The sequence below is a fragment of the Ammospiza caudacuta genome, chromosome 5 (assembly GCF_027887145.1).
Source record: "Ammospiza caudacuta isolate bAmmCau1 chromosome 5, bAmmCau1.pri, whole genome shotgun sequence".
In the NCBI taxonomy this organism is placed as follows: domain Eukaryota; kingdom Metazoa; phylum Chordata; class Aves; order Passeriformes; family Passerellidae; genus Ammospiza; species Ammospiza caudacuta.
Window position 1 is genome coordinate 57,693,000 of NC_080597.1, and position 24,814 is coordinate 57,717,813.

Genomic DNA, 24,814 nt, shown 5'->3' on the forward strand with positions numbered 1-24,814 from the left:
TTGCTTGTTGAATCCTTTTACAACTAACTTTTCATATTCTTCAGTAATTCATATCTTTAGCATCCTGTAACATACTACAAGTAAAATTGAAATAACAAATCCCTTAGGTTTCAGGCTATGTTTTCCTGTCAGACAGAATCTTTGTAGCATTTGTTCATTGTTCATCTGCCTGCTTTAATAGTCCTCTTGTTTAAAATAATCTTAGTAATAATAAAAAATAAAACAGAAATATAAAATGAGCAAATATCACAGGGCTTGTTTTCTCAAATATATTTTAAGAAATCAAGCAAATAAAAAAAGGACTAATGAATTTAACAAATGACAGAAGTAATTTTAGGCTTTCACAAAGGTCACTGTGAAAGATTTTGTATTTAGTGAAGTCCTCAGTACACACTTCATCTCTTCACCTGCAGACATTTTAACCTGCATCTTCCAGCAATTTAGTTTTGGAGAGACTATCTGCAAAAGAACAGTTACCCTGTCAACAGATGACAGCGTGTAAAAACACATGGAGTATGGTCTGTTCTTCAGAGAATTTAAAGTCTTTTCTTGCAAATATTAGGGCTGTCTCCAGTATTTAAATTTTACTACTTCTAAATTCTCATTTTCAGTAAGGGTGCTTTGTTTTCATTTACAGACTTTTCTCACCTCAAAAAAAGATTATCTGTTCAGTATTATCAAAATTTAAAGTACAGTTTGCAACCCTGGTATTTGCTTTGCCACCTGGAAAAACATGAAGTAACCACAACAGACACAATTTATCTGTGATTAGTTGCAGTTCCTAAAAGCCTTATACAACCACAAATATCAAAACCACCACTATTTCCTACACACAGAGGAGGTGCTGCTTTTCCTCTGAGGAAAGAGTGAGAACATAAATATTCTCAATAGACCAAAGGGCTGGAACCTTCATTTTGTTATATGCCAAGAGATAGAGATGGAAAGGCAGGATGGTCAAGTGCCTTCTCACAGTCCTACTCAAAAGGTCCAGATGGATTCCCTCAGAGTCTAAATATCATCACACCAGCCAGGGGTTCTGTAATCCAGAAGGGAAGGGGAAAAAAATAAAGGAAGGCTTTGTGGTAAGGTCCATATTTACTACCCTGATACAGGCCAATAATCAACAAAAGATCTAAGACTTTCTGAATTCAGAGGAAAAATTTACAATGTTACTTATTATCCTTATAACGCTTCTGATTTATGCAAGCAATGGATGAATGGGATCTCCTAGTTACTGAAAAGAAAATATGAATATGCTCTACATACTGATTCCTCTGTTAGAAAGATATTCTTCAAATGTAGTAGTGAGGAGTTTGGCTCAGTGACCAACAAACTGAGCTGCAGCTCAGATAAGCCTTTGGGTTATTGCTGTGCTCTGTGACCATCCCAGTGGGCCTGACAGATGGGCACCTTGGCTGATTTCTGCAGCAGCAGATACGACCTCAGTTTTACACAGTCCAACAGTCTTTAATGTCTCTTAAAATTCACTCTCATGAAGACTTGTAGTTCTTTAACCATGACATCTTCTTCCATAGTCTTTTTTATGGTTCAGTTTAGCTGTCTCAACACATTTAATACATTGTCTCCATTTGTTCTTTATATCTTAATTGCATAATTAAACTGAAATACTAGGATTTAAAATGTAGAAAATGTAACTTTTTCATCGTAGTCCATAACCCAACCAGTTCTTCACTGAATTGTTTCAGGGACTGCCATAACAGATTATAAAGCTGTGAATCATCTGTATGTAGTATATCCAGAAAGCAATTCCAGTTTGAATTAAAAGATACCAACAGGTGCACAATTCCTCTGACTGCCAGAAAGGACCGCCCAAATACATCCCAGTTTGTATTTTTCCAGATACTCAGCTCCACATTTTCTTTAGCTGTAGTTCATGTTCTACAGTCAGAGGAAAATTTGTTCCCAATGATATTGTGTGACAGCTGCTACACATAGCATCACTGCATGCACTGTCTGTTGTAATCACTAACAACAAAATTTAATGCTGCAGAGTGGCACACATTTGAAGTGCATGTAATTGTTCATTTTCCTTCAAACGACAGCACTATTAAAGACAGTGAAATATTGGAATTTGGAACATTTCTGTTCTTTAACCTTGTACCTGCTATCAGGGAAGTGTCTTGAGACCACTTTACATGAATGTAGAGATTTCAAGAGCAGAAGCTTCACTAAGGGCATGAATCTTTCAATTAATGATATAATGGTGAATAAATTAATCTCTAAAAATACACAGATAATGTTCCAATTACATTATTTTAAAAAGATAAGTGTATGGATTGTTTTGTAATGTTGAACACACAACACTAGTATCCCATAATTCCGCAAAACTCATTTCTCCTCTCACATCCACAAAAAAGATAGTAAATTCAGCTACATTGCCTTGCTTCTGAAGGCATGAACTCCTCACAGTATTTCAGAAATGTCTCAGGAGGAAATTGGAAAGAACAGGTGGGCAAATTAGAGGAAACCAAATTAAGTTGGGTGAGGCAAAAAAGACCATTGACTTCAGAGAATAACTGTGAGATTTAGATTGAAAAAAAGGCTAATAACAAACTCACAAAAACAAACATTATTGCTGCATTGTTGATGAAACCTACACCTAATATTCATGCAATCATCAGGAACATATTCTTTTTTATCAGTTGATTTTTGGGCAAAGGTTTGTACATCCCTATCATACTCTGAGTGCCCGTGAAATGGCAGTAATTAATGATGAATCATTTATTCACTGAAATTTATCTCTTCTTATGCTTGAATACTGACACAATTAGCGTGCAGTTCTTAGACTTATGTTTGGCGTATCCAATTATTTTTCATGAATATTTCTTGATAGACAGATTGAAGATGAGTTGTTCTTACTGAAAATATCAGAGCATCAGAGTTTCAACAGGCAGATGGAGCAGATTATTTTCAACAAGCTTTGAGGGAAAATGTTTCCAGTATGGCCCATTTCATTATGTCAGATATCCTTAACTCCAGTGTTGAGTTAGGTCATTCTTGCTGTCATCAAGAGGTCACGATCCCAAAGACAGCAAGAGGTGATTCTGCACATAATATTATGTGCCTCTGCAGGAAGGAAAATGAATGTCACACGCCTGCTCTTCTGCAGTTGTCAGTCAGGGGATATCATTGTTAACATTTGCCACGCTGCCTTCAAGAGGCAGTTACAGGAGGTGCCTTTTAACTCAATGCCATGCTTGGATCCCATCATGACAAGCTGAGAAAGGCTTTTAGATATGAAATTTCTCCTCTCATTTCAATAGGGCTCAGAAGGTTTTTTTGATTTCACATTGCTTTCTAGAGAGTGACTATTAGAGGTGCTTGCATCTAGTTTGGAGCAACACAAGAGTGTATTTGGTCTCTTGTTCTTTACACAAGAATAATTAGCCTGAAAAAAATCACCCAGACAGCTGGGCATCAAAAACTCTTCTTAATTAAACTAAATAGCACCTACTTTTATACTGCAGCTCCATTTCCTACTAGCTTCTGAAAATCAGGATATACTTGCTGGTCTACAAAAACTGAGACAGACACATCCAAATTGTTTAGCCAATTCCTTCATTGCTGTCATGTCTTGTGATCCTAATGCAGTCAACAGCAAGAAGTACTTGCAAAGCCTATTCAAATATGTATACTAGACAGTCTGTCTATGACCCAGATTCCAATTGTAACCCACTGAATACCATAAAGTCACTTCTGAATTGTTTATTCTCCCTCCATCTGTCACCTTACAGTGATCATCAGCCTGTTTCTTTCAAAACATCTATGCATTTTATTAAAAAGAGCTTCTTCTAAAGCATCATTTCCATAATTGAACATGAGTGCCTAACACAACACAATGTGCTGAAGTCACTAGGGCAGAATTATAATGGATGTAAATCCAAACCAGCTCTTCCTCTTCTCCTAGGGTGTAAAGAATTAAAGATGTTATTTTCTTTATAGAACAAAAGATTTGGCTATGGGACTAATTCAAGCATTCACTTCATCCATTTCCAGATTTCAGCATATTTTTTTCTATGCAGCAGATGATGTATAATGCAATTAAGAGCTCTGGAAAAGGAGTAATACTATCACTTAAATGTTATGAAAAATCTCGTAAAACACTAACTTGAAAACATGACCAACATAAGTATTTCTTTAGTCACCTATAACAGACTAATTCTCTTGAGAAATCCTAACAAAGCTGGAAAATCTCTGCCTGCCTAGAAAAGAACAGCTTTGCTATATCGCTGTCATTCAGAGGACACTACGCTCGAGAGCACAGGAACATGATATTAGATGGAATTGGATGGGTCCTCAAGCCTATTCCCAGCAACAGCAAACTGTCTGGCAACAGATTCACTGAACATCACTTTGGGTCCTCATTCAATAACAACCAAAAGTTTAAGGCCTGTCTCCAAACACTTTCAAAAAACCAGGAAGCTGAAGAAATAGCAGTCAAGCATTACAGCAATTCACACAATGCAAGAGAATACGAAACGCTTACAGAGCAATCTTGCTTCTGGAATTAATACCTAAAGCCCACTGTCAGGGCTTGAGAGCTTACATGGAAAATTCTTTCAACAGGATAGTAGCAAATTTCCTTCCTAGGGCACCTTTCTTCTGCAGAGGTTCAGATCTGGGGTTTTTTTACATCCAGACCTAACCTGCAGCTCTCTATTCACATAATGGGAGATAAATGCAGGGAGAGAAACACCCTTGAGGGAGAAGACAGTTCTTTCTCCCTATGTTGTGTCACAGCAAGAAGCAATACAACATAACCCACAGCTCAACACTCAGAATCTTGCTGTGGAGGAACTGAGGCTACCTGTACGAACTGATGCCACAGGAACACTGGACAGCACATCCTGGGCAAACGTGAAGGAGAAGAGGGTTAAGCACTTTAGCTTGTCAATATATATTTGCATAAGACAATATCCATCCAGAAGAAAACCATTACACTTCCTGGTGCTGGAGAATTAAGGAAAAGTCAGAGAAGGGTGCTGCAAAAGTGACTCAGATAAAAGAGTGTTTTCTTTTCTAACCTGTGGTGCCAGAGGACACAGATTACATTGACCCTGCTGCAATTCCACCTCAAGCACATCCCCACAATGAATTCATCTTGGGCATTGATAACTACAGTGGATGAACAGATGCAGAAGCTTGTGCTTAGCACATCACTGAGACCTTTCACCTGCCCTGGTCCAAATCAGCCAGTTAGGCAGGTCTTGGGCTATCTACATATTTGTGAAAAATGCTCACAAATTTTGTAACTGTAAGGGACTGAGTCAGATTTGCATGTTAAGAGCTAACTTCTGTTCACAGCTGAAGAAAAAAACAGATCTCACTCCAGCTGAAAATAGTGCAGAGAGTTAAATTCCTTCACTATTTGTTTCCGTCTGCTGTCTTTGCAATGGCCTCTTTATTTATATCCTGCAAAGGTTAGGCAGCACCTAGGCGAAAAACCACATTATGGCACTGACAATTTATTTAACTGTGGTGATATTAAATTGCTGTCTATGTAGGAGAGACACTATCACAGAAACACATTTCTCCTTTTTCATTTTCTCAGGGTCTGTTTTTTACAGCCTAAAGCTACACACTAACCACTCTACTCTTAGAGCAGCAGCAGGTAAAGCATGTTGATGAATCCCTTCATCACGTATCGTCCTGGGGAGATGCTCATTACATGCTTCCTCCAAAAAAGCAATAAGAAGCCTGTGGCTCAGGTGCAATTAAAATCTTGACATTTACCACACACAGTACTTACAGTTACTATGATCTTTGCAGTTTGCTACATTGAGTACTGAATTTTACCAATACTATATGAAGGTAAATATTGCCATGCATTTAAGTTGTAGGTACTGATGGTGTCTTGTAAACAATGTATCAATCATCAAAATAAAAGCCTTTACTTGATGCCTTTATTTTTCTCTTGGGCAGGAGGGGGAGAGCAAGGAGGGAGATAATTTTGGAAACAAACTTTATTCCTCTTTTTATTTTCAACAATTACTAAGAGGAAAAAATACCCAGTATTTACTGCAAGAACCCTAATTTCAGAGGTAAATAAGAGGCCATTCATTTAAAACCCCAAACAGAGTTCTGACCACATTATCAGCATGCTTTGTACATTTCGGATATTTTCTTCTTTGTTTCCCAAAGTAACAAAACCTATACAATTAGGTCATGGTATCCTGTGTGGAGCAATGTACCCTTTTTCTGGCATATTGTAAGAGGTCTACCAGATGTTTTAAGAGTTTTGCCAAACTTTGATAGAGAGGTAGAGGTCCAAAAGCTTATTAAGTACATTCATCTTTTGTGAAAGCACAAGGCTGATTAGAGACAAGATTCAGTTAGGTGGTCTCCCCTGGGGAAAGGCTAATCTCAGTTTTTGGTAGACATCATAGCACCAACACAGGAAAGACACATCAAATGCTCCAACAACAGATAAAACTTTGATTAAAGTTCTCACCCAATTCAACCATAACGTGTTAAGCCATAGTTAACAAGACTACATTATGCCCCTGCTCATTGAAACTCTTTGTTCTTTCATTTTAGACCCAGAGATGTTTGCAGCTTAGAAAATCCCAAAGCCTTTTATATGCTCACTGTCCTACAAAAAACAAATAAATTCAGGGAATATGGATTGATCAAATAGCTATTAAATGTTCCAACTACACTTCATGGTCTAGGAAATGTTGGTGAATCAGTTTCTACATATATCTACATATATAAAACCTTAGAGGTTTATTTCTGGAAAAGGCTTTAGCCACAGACAGAGACCTGAGATTTCTGAACCTTTTATTAGACCACATTCAGGTGCATTAAGGCTCTTATGTTTTGTGAATTCTAGGTAATTACTGTAATCATAATTAAATTTCACTGACCACTTCCACAAGAAAAAAATCAGGTATTTGCTACCACATCCCTTAAATGGAACTGCATCCACATGACTTTAAGTGCAAAAATAAACTAGAGATGTAAATCCCCTTGTTTTAATCACAGATATAAGAGCAGCTCTGATTCTCACACAACCCTTGTCACACTTTTTCATTCTTTTCCTGATGCTCTCAGAGACTTCTCTCTTTTGTTAATTTTTCTTGTTGTAGGTTTTTTTTAAATTGTAATTAGATGATCTTCCACATTTTGGGTAACTCCTTTGCCACAGGCAATCCTGGAAAACTCCTGTTTGATGAAACTGAGCTGCTGAATTAGCAAAGGACAGAATAGAGATGTGATACTTTGTTCATAGTGGAAATTCTTTTAAACAGAAACTATTTTTAAGGCAAGCCATGAGAAAATAAATGAGTTCATAGGCTCATATTCTTGTATTCTATTTTCTGCCAAATAAGGTTCTGAATTTACAGATATTTTCTGTATGTATATCTGAGGTTGTGGGTCTAAACCTGCACACTTGCTACTCCCAATCTTGGAGATTCCAAATTAAAAGGCATCATTTGAACTAATTTCCCTAAAGAATTTTTAAGTTTTGCACCTTCTGTGAGTGTGCATGTGTGCAACCCTAGAGGCAAAGGCACACTCCTGGACAGGTGGGCTCTGGCTGCAGTCAGCCTGGCAAGGTCATTCACACATCTCCAAAAATCAGCACCCACTGGTGCTAGAGTAGCCCTACAGATGATCACAGCATCAAATCAAACTCCTGATCACAGCCACTGTTTCAGACTTCTCTGAAGCTTTTTGAAGTGTTGAGGACATGGCATGCTTGCCACCAGAACCCTCAAGCAGGAACTCTCAAAGGAATTAATTGGATATCTAAGAGTTAAGTTGGAAAAAATGACAGCTGGAAGGCCATCTGGGGCTCTGACCTCATGTCATACTACAGAATTAACTACCTATTGTTCATCATTAATTCTTATTTATCATCAAGCAACTGCATCTCTTGTTTTCCCTTTCCCCCCCCTCTTAACCTGAGAGGCTTTTGTGAGCAAGTTATGAGAAGTTAAAGCTTTTTCCCCCCACAAAGATCCTGTGATAGCACATAGCACTTGTAATGCTTTCATTTCACCTAGTACTCTGCCATCAGCTTTGGGATTTTGATCTGTCTCTACTTTCATACAAGGACCATTCATTCTTCTCCCCACTGCCACCACAAATATTTATACATACATACCCTAAGTTCTGCAACTCAACACAATCAATAAACAAAACCTGAAAAAGCAGGAACCACTCAGTTACTGGAAAACACAGCATAGGATGTTGCACTAAAACTAAATCAAAAGTAACTATTTCCTGACATCTAGTTTAATGTATTAAATAGTTCAAGTTCACAAGATAGTTTTATTTCCTTTCTTTTCATAAGTCTGAAATGGATAAATACCAGGCTTGTTTCTGCCCTTCAAAATTTCTTTTGCTTCAATAATTTTGTTCCTCATAATGCATAGCATCAATCAATAATCAAGAGATTAAACCTAGTGTTAAGTTTTATAATGAACTTGTATTAAATGCAAAAGATAAGACAAATACACACCATTTTAGCATTGTTTTATCCATTAGCTTATTCCTACAGATTCAGTAGTATTAGGATTACTTTAACACAAAAATTGCAGGTTCTTGCCCTCATCCCCTCACACTGCTTCTGTGATAGAATGATTGCTTTATATTTTATCTGGCAATCAGTGAACAATGATTTCAGTAAGAATAAAATGTTGATGGTGCAAATTAATTGGAGAAGGGTTGAGGCTAATCTTGGTGTCTCATTATGTTATATTTTAGTGGTGTCAGCCTATATTCAATTGCTTAATTGTCTAAAATCTATTTATTCACATGTATGAAAAGGAATGAATTAGAATGGTGGGAAATTCACTGATTGTAGAAGCAAAGAATTAATAATGTTGAGTAAGCAAAAGCACTGTGTAAACTCTCTCACCATGCTGTGAACTGCACATGGCACAGTCTGCTAAATGGTCAATCATGAAGATCTCCTAACACTGGGATTCCTCTCCTTCAGAGATAGCAAAGGTGCTTTTGCACAAATAACTGAGATTCGAGCTCAGTTGCACAGGTGAACATTTGGTGTTGCATTCATCTTTTTATTGGTTTATAGGGTTTTTTAATTAATAAACCATAATTCAAAAAAAGCAGTCACATCTGATATGCCCTATAATCCATAAGCTACAACTGCTTTAAGAGCAACCTTTTCTAAGTGAAACTGTGATTTAGTATAAAACATATTCTCCAAGCTAAAAGCTACATATTTTTAATTGGATAGCAAAATCATATCTCAAAATTGGAGTGAAAAAAATTTGTGGATGTATTTAATTTCTGTTGAGTAAGACAGAGTGAGATAGAGTACAGGAATTTTGTGCACCATCAAAAGAAACATTTACTCAAAACTCATGTTTAATTTGAATAAATCTTTTTAAAATGGAATAAAATTACCAAGTCATCAACCAAAATACCTTCCTAAAGATCTGATAAATTGCTTGAGCAAGAAAGGATGACTTGAGGGGGCAGAGGGAACCCAAACTCAACTTTCAAGCTTGGATCCTGCACAACTGTTCTGTCCCTGAGCAAATCCTAAGACCAAGAGTGAGCAAAAGGATCATCTGGGTTTCTGAGTCTGATTCCACTCAAGCAAATGAGAAATGAACAGTTCTTTTTATAAACTGCTCCGGTCCACTCTTGAATCTTGCTCTGTTTTCCTTCCCTTCCTGTGCATAAGTTAAACCAAACTGGACAGAATTCAGGGGCTTACTTCCCTGTTTAGAAATATATTACACTGCCTAGAATATCACTTCCTAACAAAACATAACTGTATTTTGTTAAGCACTTTATTAGACTGCACATAATAAACTCAAAGGTTATAATAGATAACAGAAGATATCCACCAAGCACTTCTTCACTTTATGTTCTTTCTTTCACTTTTCATTTGCACTGTTTTCTTCAGTCTAAACTATGTAATTGGACTAGGGGGAAAAAAGCATTTGAACACTATGTATTCAACCCTTTAAGCCTGTACATAATCTTTTCACACACAAGGTATTCTGTGACTGCATAACAACAGAAATAACAAATGAGCAGAAAGAGTTATTTAGAAGGAAACAGAAAGTGATTCTCCAGCCAGCACAGAAGTCCTTGAATGCCTTTCACCATTCCTCCTGAGAGGCACCTCAGGTGTAGGTAGCCCAGAAGGGCTTGTCACAAGTGCCTGTAGCAAGTGTGCATATGGGAACTGATGCTCTTCCACCACTAACAAAATTCCTGAACACATCCAAATGTCCTCTTCCAAAAACCTGTCTTCTTTGAAATTGTTTATCAGAGAAGGCAAAGAAAGATAGACAACCCCAGTTAAACTGACCTTAGCTAATCAAACTTACAATTTCATGGACATTATTGTAAAAAACTGGCCATTACCATTGCTCTCTCTCTGAAAATTCCTTCTGCTTCTCAACTGAACATTTGCCATCACATGAAACCCTCCACTCCCCACCTAGAGTTTAGATTCTACAAAGGTCCAAAGAAGAAAAAGCATCCTCAAAGTTCCATGGCTTTAAAAGCCTCTGTACAGTCATCACTGCCAACTCATGTACATCTGATTAATTAAAATATCAAAGCAATTAAGGGATTTAACAATGAAATGCACATTAATTAGAATAAAAAGTTTATAACTAAGCCTGTAAAAACCTATGCCATGAATAACATTCTCTATGTTACTTTTTAACTATTAAACCAATTTTTTTGCACCTAACCAGAGGGGAAAAAAAGAAAGAAAAAAACAACACATTTTGCATACATTTTAGCAACAGAAAGAATTTCTTCATGTTGGCTCTATCATTTCACTTCTGTGAGAGGGGCATTATAGTTTACAAAGCTAATGATTCTGTGAAAAAAAAAAACACAAAAACATTAATTACCCAAAATATTTTAATTAAAAATTAATAATATTCCTACCTCCTGAATAAGCTTTGAAAGGATTTAATCCATAAAATACCATAACGTGGAATTAATTATGAGGTTTGACAATTCTCATAAATTGAGCAGCATAATTATCTGCACTTTGTTAAGAGTATTACCATATTAGGTAAAATATTTACAATCACATAACTCAATTTACTGGCCCTAGCAAATGTTGTAATGCATCTCACAGCAAATCCAACATGCCAATATATGCCAAACCCAATAGGAAGGTATGACAATGCACATGGCAGAGTGCATGCAGACCTACTGCCTTCATCTGCCTCCCATCTGAGCAGAGCAGCAGAAAGGGCCTCAGTTTGTGCTTTATTCCCCTTATCCATGAGAACTCTGCAAAGTCACCAAAGACCTGGGCAGGCTCTGATGAGCTATACAGGCTCCCATTCTACCGTGAAAGCAGGTTTTCATGGTGATCATGCCAAACTTCAGCTTCAACTTTTATAAAATGAAGGCTGCTATATCCTGGCACTACAAAACACCATTCTCTCTCATCCTTCTGGAGTCTGAGATGTTCCAGGATTTGCATGCTGTATTAAAGGAAGGGGGCCATGCAGAAGATAAATAGACATCCATCCACTCACCCTCAAAATAAAGGAAAATAGGTTAAAAGGAAAATAGGAATCCCTACCAAAAATTAAGAACTTCCCTACAAGTTTAGTTCGGATTTTTTGTTCCCATTTTTAAAAGAAAACAGATCTTAACTTGGTACTCCTGTAAACAGGTGTGGTTGATCTTACCTGAGAGAGCATTAACATCCTTGGGATTAATTTCATCATATAATTCTCATGGATTCCTCAATGGCAGTTGAACACTTCCAGCATAAATGTTTGCAGGAATCATCAAGGTGTTGAGAAATACTTGGTTTTCCCAGCCCTCCATCCCTCCCCTAATATCTACAAATTACACAGATGCATGCATTTCAATGGAGTCAGTTTTGAATTCCACAACCCCTTTGTTCTTGTGTTTAGAAGGGGGTTGAAATTTTGTTCCTCTCTCTATGACAGCCCAGGCACAGCACTTCAGGAAGCATCCCAAGGAGAAGATGACTTATGAAGGCATGTGAAGGGCAATGTGCATTCCTGTATGCTGCTGTAGAGTATGCTCCAGAAGGATGTGGCAGGAAAATTTTGGGTTGCGTACAGACACAGCAACACGGGGATTTATCTGCATGACACCTGTGCTACTCAAGGGTATTGCTTTGAAACTCATTCTCTTGATTAATTGCTTAGTCAAAATACCCTGCTTTTTATGGAGAATATTAGAGACAGACTGGCATTTTTGTTAGAATGTCAGCATTTTAAACAATTAGTTCTCTTTCAGTTTCTTCTAGAAAGTGATGAAAAGTCTCTAATCATTATGTCTTTAAGAAAGTAGAGGAACAAACAACTCTGTTTTCATCATACAAAACTCTGTCCTTGAGAGGACCTAAGAAACACTTTGTTTTCTTGCAAGAGAAAAAAAAAATATCTTTTTCATAAGTTGTGAGTTTTCACAATATGCATATTTCTACCATCCCAGTTTAAAGTGGTGGTATCCCAGCTTGCAATTTGCATAAAAATCATTCATTTATAACAGAAAAAAAAAATCAATGCAGGAGTTTTTCTAAATATTAGTGAGGCATACACATATGCTTGCTTTTTCTGAAATAAATAAGAGCAATTCTTGAAATATTTTTGAATTTTTTTGAACAGAATTCTCTGGAACTCTGTGGAAAGTTTATTAGGTAATAGAATTGAGGGAATGACTTCTATCTGAAGGGTTACCCCAGTCTGAACACCCGAGAGAGAGCTGTACTGCTAAGCTACCCCACTGCATGTTTAATTGCAAACATGTGTTTACTGTGACTCAGGGCACAATGTGGGCTCCTGGCTTCCAACAACAGAAAGAAAATAAGAAAAATAAAGACAAGAATATCTCTTTGACATTTCAATCAGACATTCTTTGCATTTCATCTTGCAAGAATACTGTCAGCATTGTAACATTCAACTCAGTCAACCCTTCTACATCATTCAGCAGAGCAAAGCTCAAGAATCTTGTATTAGCATGGCACATTAAAAATAGCAGCCAGTGACAATCCAAACAGTAGAACAAGTAGGGAAAGTCATAAAGAAGTAAAATAAGAAGTGAAAATCCCACTGATTTCCCAGAACACATTGAAATTTACCATAATATAAAGGAAGAAAGATAGTGGGCATTACCTACTATCATCTCCATACCACTGAGGCAGATCTATCACAGTACCATAAATAACAATGGGCATGAAGTCACACATCTATTACATAAACACAGAATGATGAATAGCTCTTTTCTCACTTTGCTTTCTCTTCAGAGGATAAAAAAACCAGCACTGTCTGCTTTAACAGTTTCCCAGACATCCATATGACTGCTCAGAAAAGTAGACTATATATCGTGCACATACACCATTTATTCACAACATTTAGCCTATGGAAGGAAGGAAAGAAGTATTGGGTAACATTAATGTTTATGATTACTTTTTTCTGATAGATATTACCATTCAGACAAAATTGTTGAAAAAAATCTTGAAAATGAAGTCTCAGTTACATTTGTTCATTTTTCTTTTTAATATCAGAAGGCATAATTGCATCCAATCAGATTAAATATTCATTTTCTGTTTCATTTTATAGCTATCAAAAATAAAATTACACTGTAATTTGAACAAAATATGCTTCAGAGGTAATACAGAAGTTTGTACAGAAATCTAAATGCATTTTCCCCCTCTCTCAATTCATAAACTATCGGTTGTCAAGAATTCTGAAGAAAGAAATTCCAATTTTCTTTTAGGGCTAATCTAACATTTGAAAGACCATAGACTACACGAGTGAGTCAGTGAATTCACGTGCAGCTGGACAATAACAAAAATTCAACTTAGGCAAGTTACAAACCTTCACCCTCAAGCCACCAGTACCCCTGGCACAGCAGCAGATATGGTCCTATACAGTTTAAAACACCTTGAAGAATAAAGACATTCAGGAGGGGCATACAGTTGCACAAGATACATTTATAAGGTAAATTCAAACCTCTCTGCATTCTGCTCTTAGTACTCAGATAGCATGCAACAGTAGTTACTATTAAAACTGAAATATCAGCTTTGCATAAAGAATATTAATATTCATAATACAGTTTTCAGAAGACTTTTGGATGAACAGTTAAAAATTGGGGAGTGGGGAGAAGGAAGGAACTCCCAAGGATCAAAAACAGTGAGTAGAAGGAATAGAAAGAAACAGTCAAAACTCAGCACTGGAAAAGGTTAATAAACATGTGCTCTAGAAATGCCTACGAGGGCTTGATTTGTTTAACACAAACATCTTCAAAAGGAGAGGGAGTGCATTGAATTCAAAGATTGGAAATTTTGTAAATGGTACAAAATTATTTGAAATAAACAAGTGCAGAGAGAAGAGATAAAGTACTCACAAAAATAGATAAACAAACATATCACAGAAAAATATTGACTATTGACAAATACAGTGGAGAGCAGGCTGGCAGAAATACCTGGAATTGTTCACACACATCATTGGGTTCTAAATCAGCTGTTGCCATTTGTTAATAAACTTTGAGTGTCAGAACAGATTGCTTTTGGAAATAATTTGCTTGATACCCAGCAGCCCACAGAAAAAGCTTACAATTTGTCAGGATGCATAAAGATTGGGGCTGAGAATAAAAATGAGATTACAATGACACTACATAAATCAACAGTAAAGCTTTACTTGGAGTGTTCAGTCATGGCTACACAGCTTACCAGAGATATAAATGAAATAAAGGATCCAGGAAGTGACAACTGAAACCATTAAACTGAAATTACTTTGTATCTTATAACCCAGAGTTAAGTAAGGAGGCACACTATGAAGGAGGTTAACTGGATTCTCCTGCATACTATTTGTAGCATCCAAATGAGCATATTTTAACCAAGTGAGGTTAAAATGGTAAAATGGCAACAGAAAGAAATTATAATGGATATTAATTTTCATGCTTCAGGAAATCTAAGTATCAACCACTAAATGCCAATGGTTACAGAACACCCCTTGGATAAGTATTTCTGCCAGTGACTAAGTAAGATTTTGGTGTCTTTCTGTTCCATGTATTGAGGCCACCACTGGAGACAAGATATTGACTTGCAGTGTCTGGCTCAGTCTGACAGTTCCAGGGCTTCACTGTTTTAACTGCAGCCACAGATCACAAAAGAGCTGACACCAAGAGCATATTGCTAATATCCATCATGAGGTATTGCTCACACAATTTTTAAAACTTACAGTTCTCCAGGTAGAAAGAAAAGCCTTCTAAAAAAAGGTTAAATATTTAAAAGTAATAGAAACCATCTCAAGACAAAAAGACATACTGAGAGACAAAAGAAATTTTCTCAGAAAACTCAAGTGCCTCAACAACTTTACTTTATCAGATGTACCTCCTTAACATGAATGCATCTGATCCTAGACCCCGAGATTGGCTCAGCTGGTGAGAGCACGATGCTGATAACACCAAGGTTGTGGAGGTTCAGTCCCTGCACAGGCCCTCACACAATATATTTCAACCAAAATATTTTTGTTGAATCTAATTTTTAATCTAATAAGACTGTTTGCTTAAAATTATCCTCATCACATTTATAATTTTTTTGTATTTACACGTTTTTAAAAATCGACTTAGATATCATTACTAAGTTAAGAAGTTTGAAATGGCTAGAAAGGAGTCATAGCACTAAAAGCACAGATGAAATAGACTTTCCTGGACATCTTTACTGCTCTTTGAATTTGTGTTCACAACCAATGCAAACATCTGGTGTTCGCATGAAGCAAAAGGAAGAAAAAAGCCCTACTATAGAGACTTCTGTAGTACTACAGCTATTAAGCTTCCTATAGTACATTTTAAAAGTGCCTTAACTAATTGACTTAAGAAGAAACACCTCAAGAGTATTAAAGTCCCTCTGCCTACAATTACTGGAGGGTCAGAGAGCATACACAAAGTATGCTCACTGCTCTATCTCCCTAAAACTATAGAGAAAAGAAATAATTATAGCTAAAGAATATCAAATTGATTAGCACCACTGAGAGAAATTAAAATAGTCCTTCATTTTAAATCCCTAGAAATTACACTATTCTTTATCAGGTACTAATTGGTACAAATATTAAAAACCACTGGAGTAATTTTCAAGCTTTTGCAATATTAATACACCTACCATCTGATTTTGAAATTTTTCAACGTTACTTTGAAGCTCCTCTAGCCAATTATATAGTGTTATTATTAATTACAGCTTGCAGCTTGAAATACAGTACTATCAATAGAGTTTCATCTGCATAAATATGAAAATAAAACTTAAATTGAATTAAACTGTTTACCCTTAGTGAGGGTATGTTAGAATATTATTAGTTGTGAAAATTAATTTGTTATGCCTGAAAACAGACTTTAAAGCAGAAATATCTCTGGGGAAAAGGTTACATTTCATGTATTGTATTTCTTTCATCTTCATGTTGCAAGATTTTTTAATCTTCCATTAAACACTATCTTGGGGGTGTGGAAGAAGTCCATTCATCTTGCTTAACAAAATACAAAAAGCTTTAGCTTTACATCAAACATATGCAGAGATTACTGCAGGAAATATGAACTAATCTTAACAACAACCCATTTTATTTTAAATTATCAAAGTTTAAGTGGAAAGGAAATGCCACACCCCTTAAGTTTTATTTTCCTGCTCAAAACTCCCTCCCCACTTCCCAATACACTTCCACTTTCCCCACTGAAAATCTGAAGTCCAAAAATTGTGAAAGGTAATTCTGCTTCTTGGGAGACATTCAAAACCCACCTGGACAAATTCCTCTGCAACCTGCTCTAGGTGACCCTGCCTTGGAAGGGGGCTGGACTAGATCCTCAAAATCATCTCTAACCCTAACTAGTCTGTGATTCTTCTGTGAAGAAGCAATCCAATAACTTGGATAAAAGCAGAGGTACAGTGCACAACTGTAAACACCCTGAAAGAACTGACAAGAGACAAACATGATTTAAGAACCATGTCAAAGAAATGTCACAGACCATTTCCTATGTAAACAAAATATAGCTACCAGTGTTGAAGTCTGAAACAAATAAAGCTACTGTAGCACTCAGTCAGCACCAGCATCTATTACCATTAATATACAGCTTTCATTGTCACTGTAACGATAAAATTTATGAAAGATCATAAAGTAATTGCAGTCCCTCCTCAGAAAAATGCTGTTAAATGCAATGTACCAGTATAAAAGGAGTAGGTAAAACTACAGAACCTTGTTCCTAAAAACAAGTATTCAAGGTCACACCCTGATATTAAATGCACCATTTTCTTCTGGAATAGAGCTGCTATGAAGCTGTTCTCTGAACCAGTCAAGGATTAAAAAATGTTCTTTGAATAAATGCTCTTTGCTCTCTTCTTTACACCTATGTCAGATATGTAAAATAAGCTTGCAAGCAAAAAGGGGCAAGCAGTGCTAAAGTTTCACACATGTTCTTAATGATCAGCTCCACTACCTGCCTTTATAATTTTCACCTCCTCTTCTAAAAGTTTCATAAGTGCTTCACTGCCAGTGCCTATCAGCAGTTGACTAATAGTGGTGAATAAAATCTGTCATGTAGAATTTCATATATTATTTGTAGATTTGTTCCATTTTTCCAGTACAAACATCACACAGAGCAAGTATTCTGAACTCAAAGAGAGTTGTCTGAATCAAGTGCTTTTGTATTTTGGGAAAAAGAAAACAAAAAAAGAAAAATCACAAGGAAAAGCATCCCATGATTTTCTCTCTAATGGCAAATTCGTTTGTTTTCTAATAACAGGTGAAATGAACCATTAATGGAAAGTTGGATCAGAATCTTTCCACCATTTATTTGGTCAAAGATAATGAACATAAAGTAAATAGAAGACTAACATTTAGTACAACAGTTTAATGAAGACTTGGTCAAATGCACTTCCTTCTTTTTCCCCATTTTAGTTTGTATCACCGAGTCAAGCTTCAGTTTAATGTTTAAACACTTAAGCATTTAGTAGGAATTCATTCCTTTGGTCAATGTACCAAAATGATTTCATCACGATGTCAAAATGATTACAGTGGTATCATTAACTTTTTAATGGGAGTAGAAAATTCTATAAATTTAATCATTGTCTTCAAACAATGCATGGAAGAATGAGCTGGAATAATCTCCTTCCAATCGTTGTCATGTAAAATATTTAATTTCCAGTTCTGCTTTGTCCCAGACAGGATCTTTGTCATTAAAATTAGAGCAGATTATGATATGTAATATATTTGGTGACATGTCAGGGTGGCACCACTTTGACCTTTTCAGTATTCCACATTTCATTTGGGAGCCTGTTTCTTCCCTTATCTTCTATTACTGATCAAGAAACAGAACAGAGGGCCAATCAAACTGAAAATTAGAAACAAACGGCCAACATTATACTAAATAAGTACATTAATTTATACTGTTTATTAAAATTAGGTAAAATCTGGCCCTTTATCACCTCTCCTTTAAAAACAATACAAATAGCAAACCAAAGGAACAAACTTTCTTATTTATATTTTCAAATCTGCTACCTCACATCTTCTCATACACTAAAATTTTTTAAAAAATTAATACATCAATATTTTTCACACACTTTTCTCAATTGTTTGCTTTTCATTAGCTGATCTTCACATTCATTTTACTTCCAGTTGTTGGCTACTTATCTTAAGCAGGACATAAAGTGCTCAGCAAGGAGCTGAGCTATCCTGTACGTTTGTATGCCAGCTGCACAGGAGACACATTGTCCCAATTAGGTTCTCTTAATGCACTGTTCATTAACACAGACCTGGCAAGTTTTGCTGTTGTGTGCAGTCCTGTTGTGTGATGATTTTTGCAAACCTACACAGACTCTATAGTCAGATGCACTTCAGTTTCCACTTTAAAAGCATTTCCAGCCCTATGGCTCAGATGGAAAGTCTGAAGACAGTGGATAATAGGATCAGGCTGGAAGGGACAGTAAGAAATCATCCACTGCACCAAGCCCCAAGCAAGAGCTAAGTACACTTACACAATCACTGGGCAGGTGTTTGCCTAATGCATTCTCATGGATCCTTATCAATGGAGGTTCCAAAATGTCCCCAACTAAGCTGATATAGTACTTAATGTCTTAAACATTACAAGGGGCTTTCTTCAAACCTAGACAGAATCATGCTAGAGATTATTAATTCCATTATTGCTGTTTACATATACTGTATTTGGATGAACAAGTGGTCCTCCACCCTCCTGCAAAAGCCTATTTGAAAACATTTTCCATCACCTCTTCTTAGTCAACTCTTTCTCAGCTGAACTAAGCCCCCCTGCTCAGCTGTTCCCCACAAACCACATTTCTGAGATTTGTCCTTGCTCTTGCTTGCTTGAGAAGTTTCACTTTTTCTGAAGTGAGGGACAAAACCTGTACTGAGTGAAAGTGACTTCCCACAACTGACAGACAAATTGGAGGATTACTCAAATTATTTTACAGATAGCATGTTCCATTAAAAATCAGGAATATAGGTTATAATTTACTTTCATCACTGCATAATTTCTTAAAATAGTATTTTCTGACCATTCTGTTTGAATTCCTCATTGTATAGATCCTTCTTGCCTTGTTGGTGTCTTAAATTTGTCCTTTTCCAGGTTGTGTTTTCAGATTTGGACTCTAAGGTTTTCCTCTAGATACTCTCCTAGTCCTAGTCTTAGTCCTTCTGACCTTAAAGTAACCTCCAGATTTTACAGTAATCTTCATTCCAAGATCATCTGGGTTAAACATGAAAATATTGGCTAGTACCTGATCCAGCTTAAACAACTGCCAAGTAACACACAACACATTCTTTCATTTAAACAGAAATCATTGCTAATGGCTCTCTGAGAAAACTTTTCTATATAGGTCTGCATCCAGCCTATTTACACCTAGATCACAATTGCCAAATTTGTTCAGGAGAATATTATATGTGACAATTGAGATAACACTACAAAATTTGAGAGATGTGACACATCAATTGCTTTTTCTCCAGCTATAAGCTGTTATCCTGTCAAAGAAAATTATTAGATGGATTTGATACTATTTGTTCTTGACAATTCAGCATTGGTTATCCATCATGTCCCTGTGGTTACATACAATTTACCTGATTGTTTACCTGAGCATTTTTCTAGGAAATAAAAATTGCTTGTCTGTCCTGCCTCCCTCTGCTTTCTTTCTTTAGAACCATTGCAGTCCCTGATACCCACAACAGCTGGTAAGTTGCTGGGGGCACAGAGGTTGCCAAAAATCAAGTGTTCTAATAGAAAATATATATCACAAGGGAAGTTAATATAAAAATCAAACCACTAATCATGACTTATTATGCTTCTTGGTGTTACACAGATCTTATAATGTTTATACAGCTATTGGTGATTTTAACAGCTTTGGAATCACAATCCTGTTAATATTTATCTATCTTATTCATGTTAATTATTTATCAAATAACAATGGTCTTTTTTTATTCCAGGATCAGTGGAGATCCAGCTGACCCAAACTTAAGCAATTATGATTATAAGGAAATTAAAGGTTTTGCTTGCATTCATCTGAAGTTCTCTCATACTCCTGGAAATGGGACACAGTAAAAAGTCCTGTATTTTATCTGTTTACTTTTAGAACTCAGAACTAGCTGTGTTGCAGATGGTTTCAAGAAAAAATTGTTCTTCAGCCAATGAATTCAGTGGGTGTCTGGAGAAGCCTATCCATTTGCTATAGATGAACCATTTCTTTTAGGTATGAACTGTGAAAGAATTATCCATGCCTTTGCTAACTCCAGAACAAAACAACGTACAGTAGACAGCTTTGGCTCTCCCATGAACACACCTAGGAGCTGACAGCAACGATCAGAAGCTGGAAAAAGAACATTTATCAGTCAAACAAGTAAGCATATTGCATACACTGATTCCCTAATGGCAAAAATGGCTGTAGTTCCATCCTACAACCAGATTCTTGCAAATTATCACTTACCTTTATGGTTCAAGCATAAGGACCTGAAACACACATGTACCGTCCTATAGATAGAGATGCTCTCTGTATTCACATGCAGATAGTGAAAGTGGGAGGTATTATCATGTTTTCTCACCCAAGCTGATTCAAAAGAATCAGCTTTTATAGGGCATATGTACATGCCCTATAAGCCAAATCTAGTTGATTAACCCAGGCTTTCTGAGGAAAGACAGGAAAATTGTTTGTTATTTAACCCTGTACTTGGTGAAAGACCAATTCCACCCTCTTTCCAACCACCTGCTACTCATCATCTTATTCCTTGGTGTCCAAAACTTACTGTTCCTGAGAAACTAATTTTTTTCAGGCAAAAAAAAACTACATAAGTGTGAAAAAAAATTTTGAAAGGATCAAAGGGACTTAAATATACTTCTCATAGCACCTGTATTTGTACAGCACATTTTATTATAAAGGAAAAATGGCAAGGTTATGTCTTTTACTTCAGAATGGAGGGGGTTTATTGTTTTTAAAATTCATCAAAATTAAAACCTCTGGGTTTATCTGTGCTGGAACACAGAAAAAGCTCGCACTGGACCACAATTTTCCTAAGCTGAATCAAAAATTACATTTCCTCAAATCTGGCTGCAGTACAGCATCTGGTTGCTTTTTGTCCCTAAGTCATCAAGGAGCTTTCCTTTCCCAAAAAGGTTGAAGAGCTATTTATTTTTTGCCTCTCTTCTTAAACTGCTGCCAGAATTGCCACCTTGGCAGAAACGTAAGAAGCAAAATCACCCACTTGAGTCCAGGTAAGACACCCACGGGTGTTCTGATCACGCTGCAGACACCCAACCGGAACCCAGCAGCTATAAATACCGAACCTGGTAAGCACACACTCACCAATCTCTCTGGAGATCTGCGTGAACGCCTCCACGCCGCTCTCGCCGTAGTTGCCTTCGGAAGCCAGCGTGGAGACGTAGTTCCACCCCAGGGCTGTCACGATGTCCACCATGGCCTGGGCTTGGTACGAGTCTGGTGGCACCACGCGGGAGAAGAAGTCGTACCTGGTGTTATCGCTCAGCTCGGGAGCTGTGGATGCATAGCTGATTTGAGGTATCTGCAAACAGAATGACAAGTCATGCAAGCCAATCTAATAACATTTTACACTACATCCTTGTACCTTTGAAAGGCTTGTAATAGATTATACACAGGCATTGTGCAGAACCAAACGTCTTGCTTTAATTAAATCAGCTGATCAGGAAGCGTCTCAGATTTTGTGTACTGTCAGTCAAGCTTTATTGTGTAACACTCTCACCAAGAAATAATGCATTCAGCTGTACTCCAGATGCCATGACTCTTGACATATAAACACAACTTCTTTTTTTATTCTAGCCCCAATAGAAACAAGTGAAGTAAAAAAATAAGGGGGGAGGAAAAACAAAGAACTCGTAGCATTACTACAGAAAATGAAAAGGTCAGTTATGATGACTGCAATTCTTGAAATTTGACAAGTAAAATGTGGATGATTTCCATTTCTTTATGTACAAGAAAATTTGTGTTCTCATTTTATAACTGTTTTTCAAGCTTCCTCTGCCACAGATTTTCCTTTTCCAGTATTAATAGTTCATTGTGTGTGACTTAAGAATATGAAGGCTATATATTAAACAGCAAAAGCTATCTGATCTGATAAAAAAAAACACCTAAAAATTGTATATGATATATATACTTGTATACATACACAGAAATATATATATATATATATATATATTCAGATACATATGATATCCATATACAGAAGGAGAAAGCTTACAAGGATGGTAAATTTTGTAGAAAACATCTCAACATACTTAGTAGAAAGAAACCTAAATAACTGGAACACATTTTAAAATACATTACTATTCTCTTAGGAAAAAAAAGAGTGGTTTTCTGTTAATTCTTGTCTTATACAGATGGTTGAGCAGTGTCCAGAAAAGACATTGTAATCAATACTCACTTATTTTGAAGAATAATTTTGTTGCAAGAAAATTTAATTAACATTTATGCTCACTTAAAAGGAGAATTACTTTATTATAAATGGTGAAACTGATTAAACAAACAGTCATTAGCGTGAAATAAAAGATACTCCAAATATTTCATAGCATTGTGATCTATATTAATAAGAGGTGTTTAAGTCATGTCACAAAACATAAAACAGTCCTCAAGAAAGCAATCTGAATGGAGTTACTAAGTTAATTTTGTTGAGAGCTAAACTGAGCAGCACCAGGCAAGAGGTGTTCTGGTAAATACTCTGCCACATTGGATGTCAGAGTAGAAGGTTGTAGTGCAGCTGTTATGTCCTGTTCAGTGCTTCCTCATCAGTACAAACTAAAAATCTTATCTGGGGCAAATGTAAGGAATTCGGAGTCTGGTCATTAACCAAACCTGCATGACAGTGCAGATATATTTGCACAGCCTGAATAAACAGTTAATTGCCTAAGGCTTGGCACAATCATTTCTCAGTCAGAAACTAACAAAATAAAGTCTTATGTATCTTGGCTGTATTCTTCTTTAACAAATTTTCTACACATGGAATTTCTGGAAACTCAGAACAAAATCTGAAATGTTGTTATAATAACAACTGAAGAGAAAAGAAAAAGAGAGGGAGGATCACAGAAAAAGTTAAAGCTTGTATTTCATGAAAGTCAATATTGCCAAAAAGAAAAAATATACCAAGCAAAACTAAAGGATAAATTGTTCTTACAAAATTTGCCTTGAATAAACTCCCTTTCTTTCAGAAAGTGTTTCAAACATTTTTATCTCTTCACAAAGAAATATTTTTGGCCTATAATAAGACAATTATGCATATTTCCAGCACATATCATTACCTTTCTAAACTTGTTCTATTACTCTCTAAAATAATGTAAAACAAGATGTAAAAACAATAAAGACAACCTTTATGATTTTACTCATTTTACTCCTTGGTGTTACATTTCTCAAATATTACGCCATTTTTCCTTTGCTGAAGGTTATTTCATCAATAATGCCAACACAACCAACACCACTAAGAAATATTTAGACTGATACTTTGGCAGTGAAAATCCTGAAGCCTAGACTTACATTCCTTTACTCTCTCAGTTAATTTTTCTTCAGGCATGAGATGAAGAACAAACCCTAGATGTGTGTTTGTAGGAGAATTATTGGTTCAACCACAGCAATGAGATGTTTCAGATCAACAGAGATATTTTATGTACTACAAATATCACTTTTTTGGAGCCCTGGAAAATGCAGAGGAGAGCTGCTCCTTTCCTACTTTTCAGCTCTTTGCAGTTCAACTTCTTCCCTAGAGTTATTTCTGATAACAATGAAAATGGAAAGCAAATACAGCACAAACACAATACTCTGAAATCACTGGGCACACTGGTAAGCTTAACTCACCACTGTTTTATAACATCTGCCAGCTTTTCACTAGCAGCAAAGAACAATATGCCACATGAAAGCAGGGAGAAAGACACTCTCTAAATAGCAAGCCAACCTTAAGTTTGGAGGGAAAAAAGCAGTTCTTGCAATTAAATATATAATTATTTTCCTCATTTCTTTTTGTATATGTCCCTCATGGTTATAAACAACACCCCTGTCAAGAATTTTCTCCCCAGAATTGTATAACTTCCACTGAGAAATGCTTCATGGACTTCTTTTTTTGGAAGCAGTTTATGCAAAAGTAAATAGTAACTTCATTTCTTGCCTGCTTTTAAATGTGCAATTTTATATAGGGGAGCTCTGAAAAATAGCTCTAAAATTTGAGAATTTGGTTTATGTTCCAGTTACATAGGAAGTAAAAAGACTTAGCAAAGACATTTTTTGGCATGAGGTCAAATTCTTTGGATTTAGTGGTTCAATAATCCATGAATGAAAAATATATACATTAAA

General features: G+C 36.2%; 1 protein-coding gene across 1 annotated transcript in view; it reads right to left on the reverse strand.

The window, feature by feature from the left end:
• Positions 1 to 24,814, reverse strand: part of GRM8 (glutamate metabotropic receptor 8) — a 316,661-nt gene that overhangs the window by 231,018 nt on the left and 60,829 nt on the right. The window contains exon 3 of the mRNA XM_058804561.1: positions 21,809 to 22,025. Within this exon, the coding sequence (XP_058660544.1) occupies positions 21,809 to 22,025 (217 nt within the window). The remainder of the gene's footprint in view (positions 1 to 21,808; positions 22,026 to 24,814) is intronic.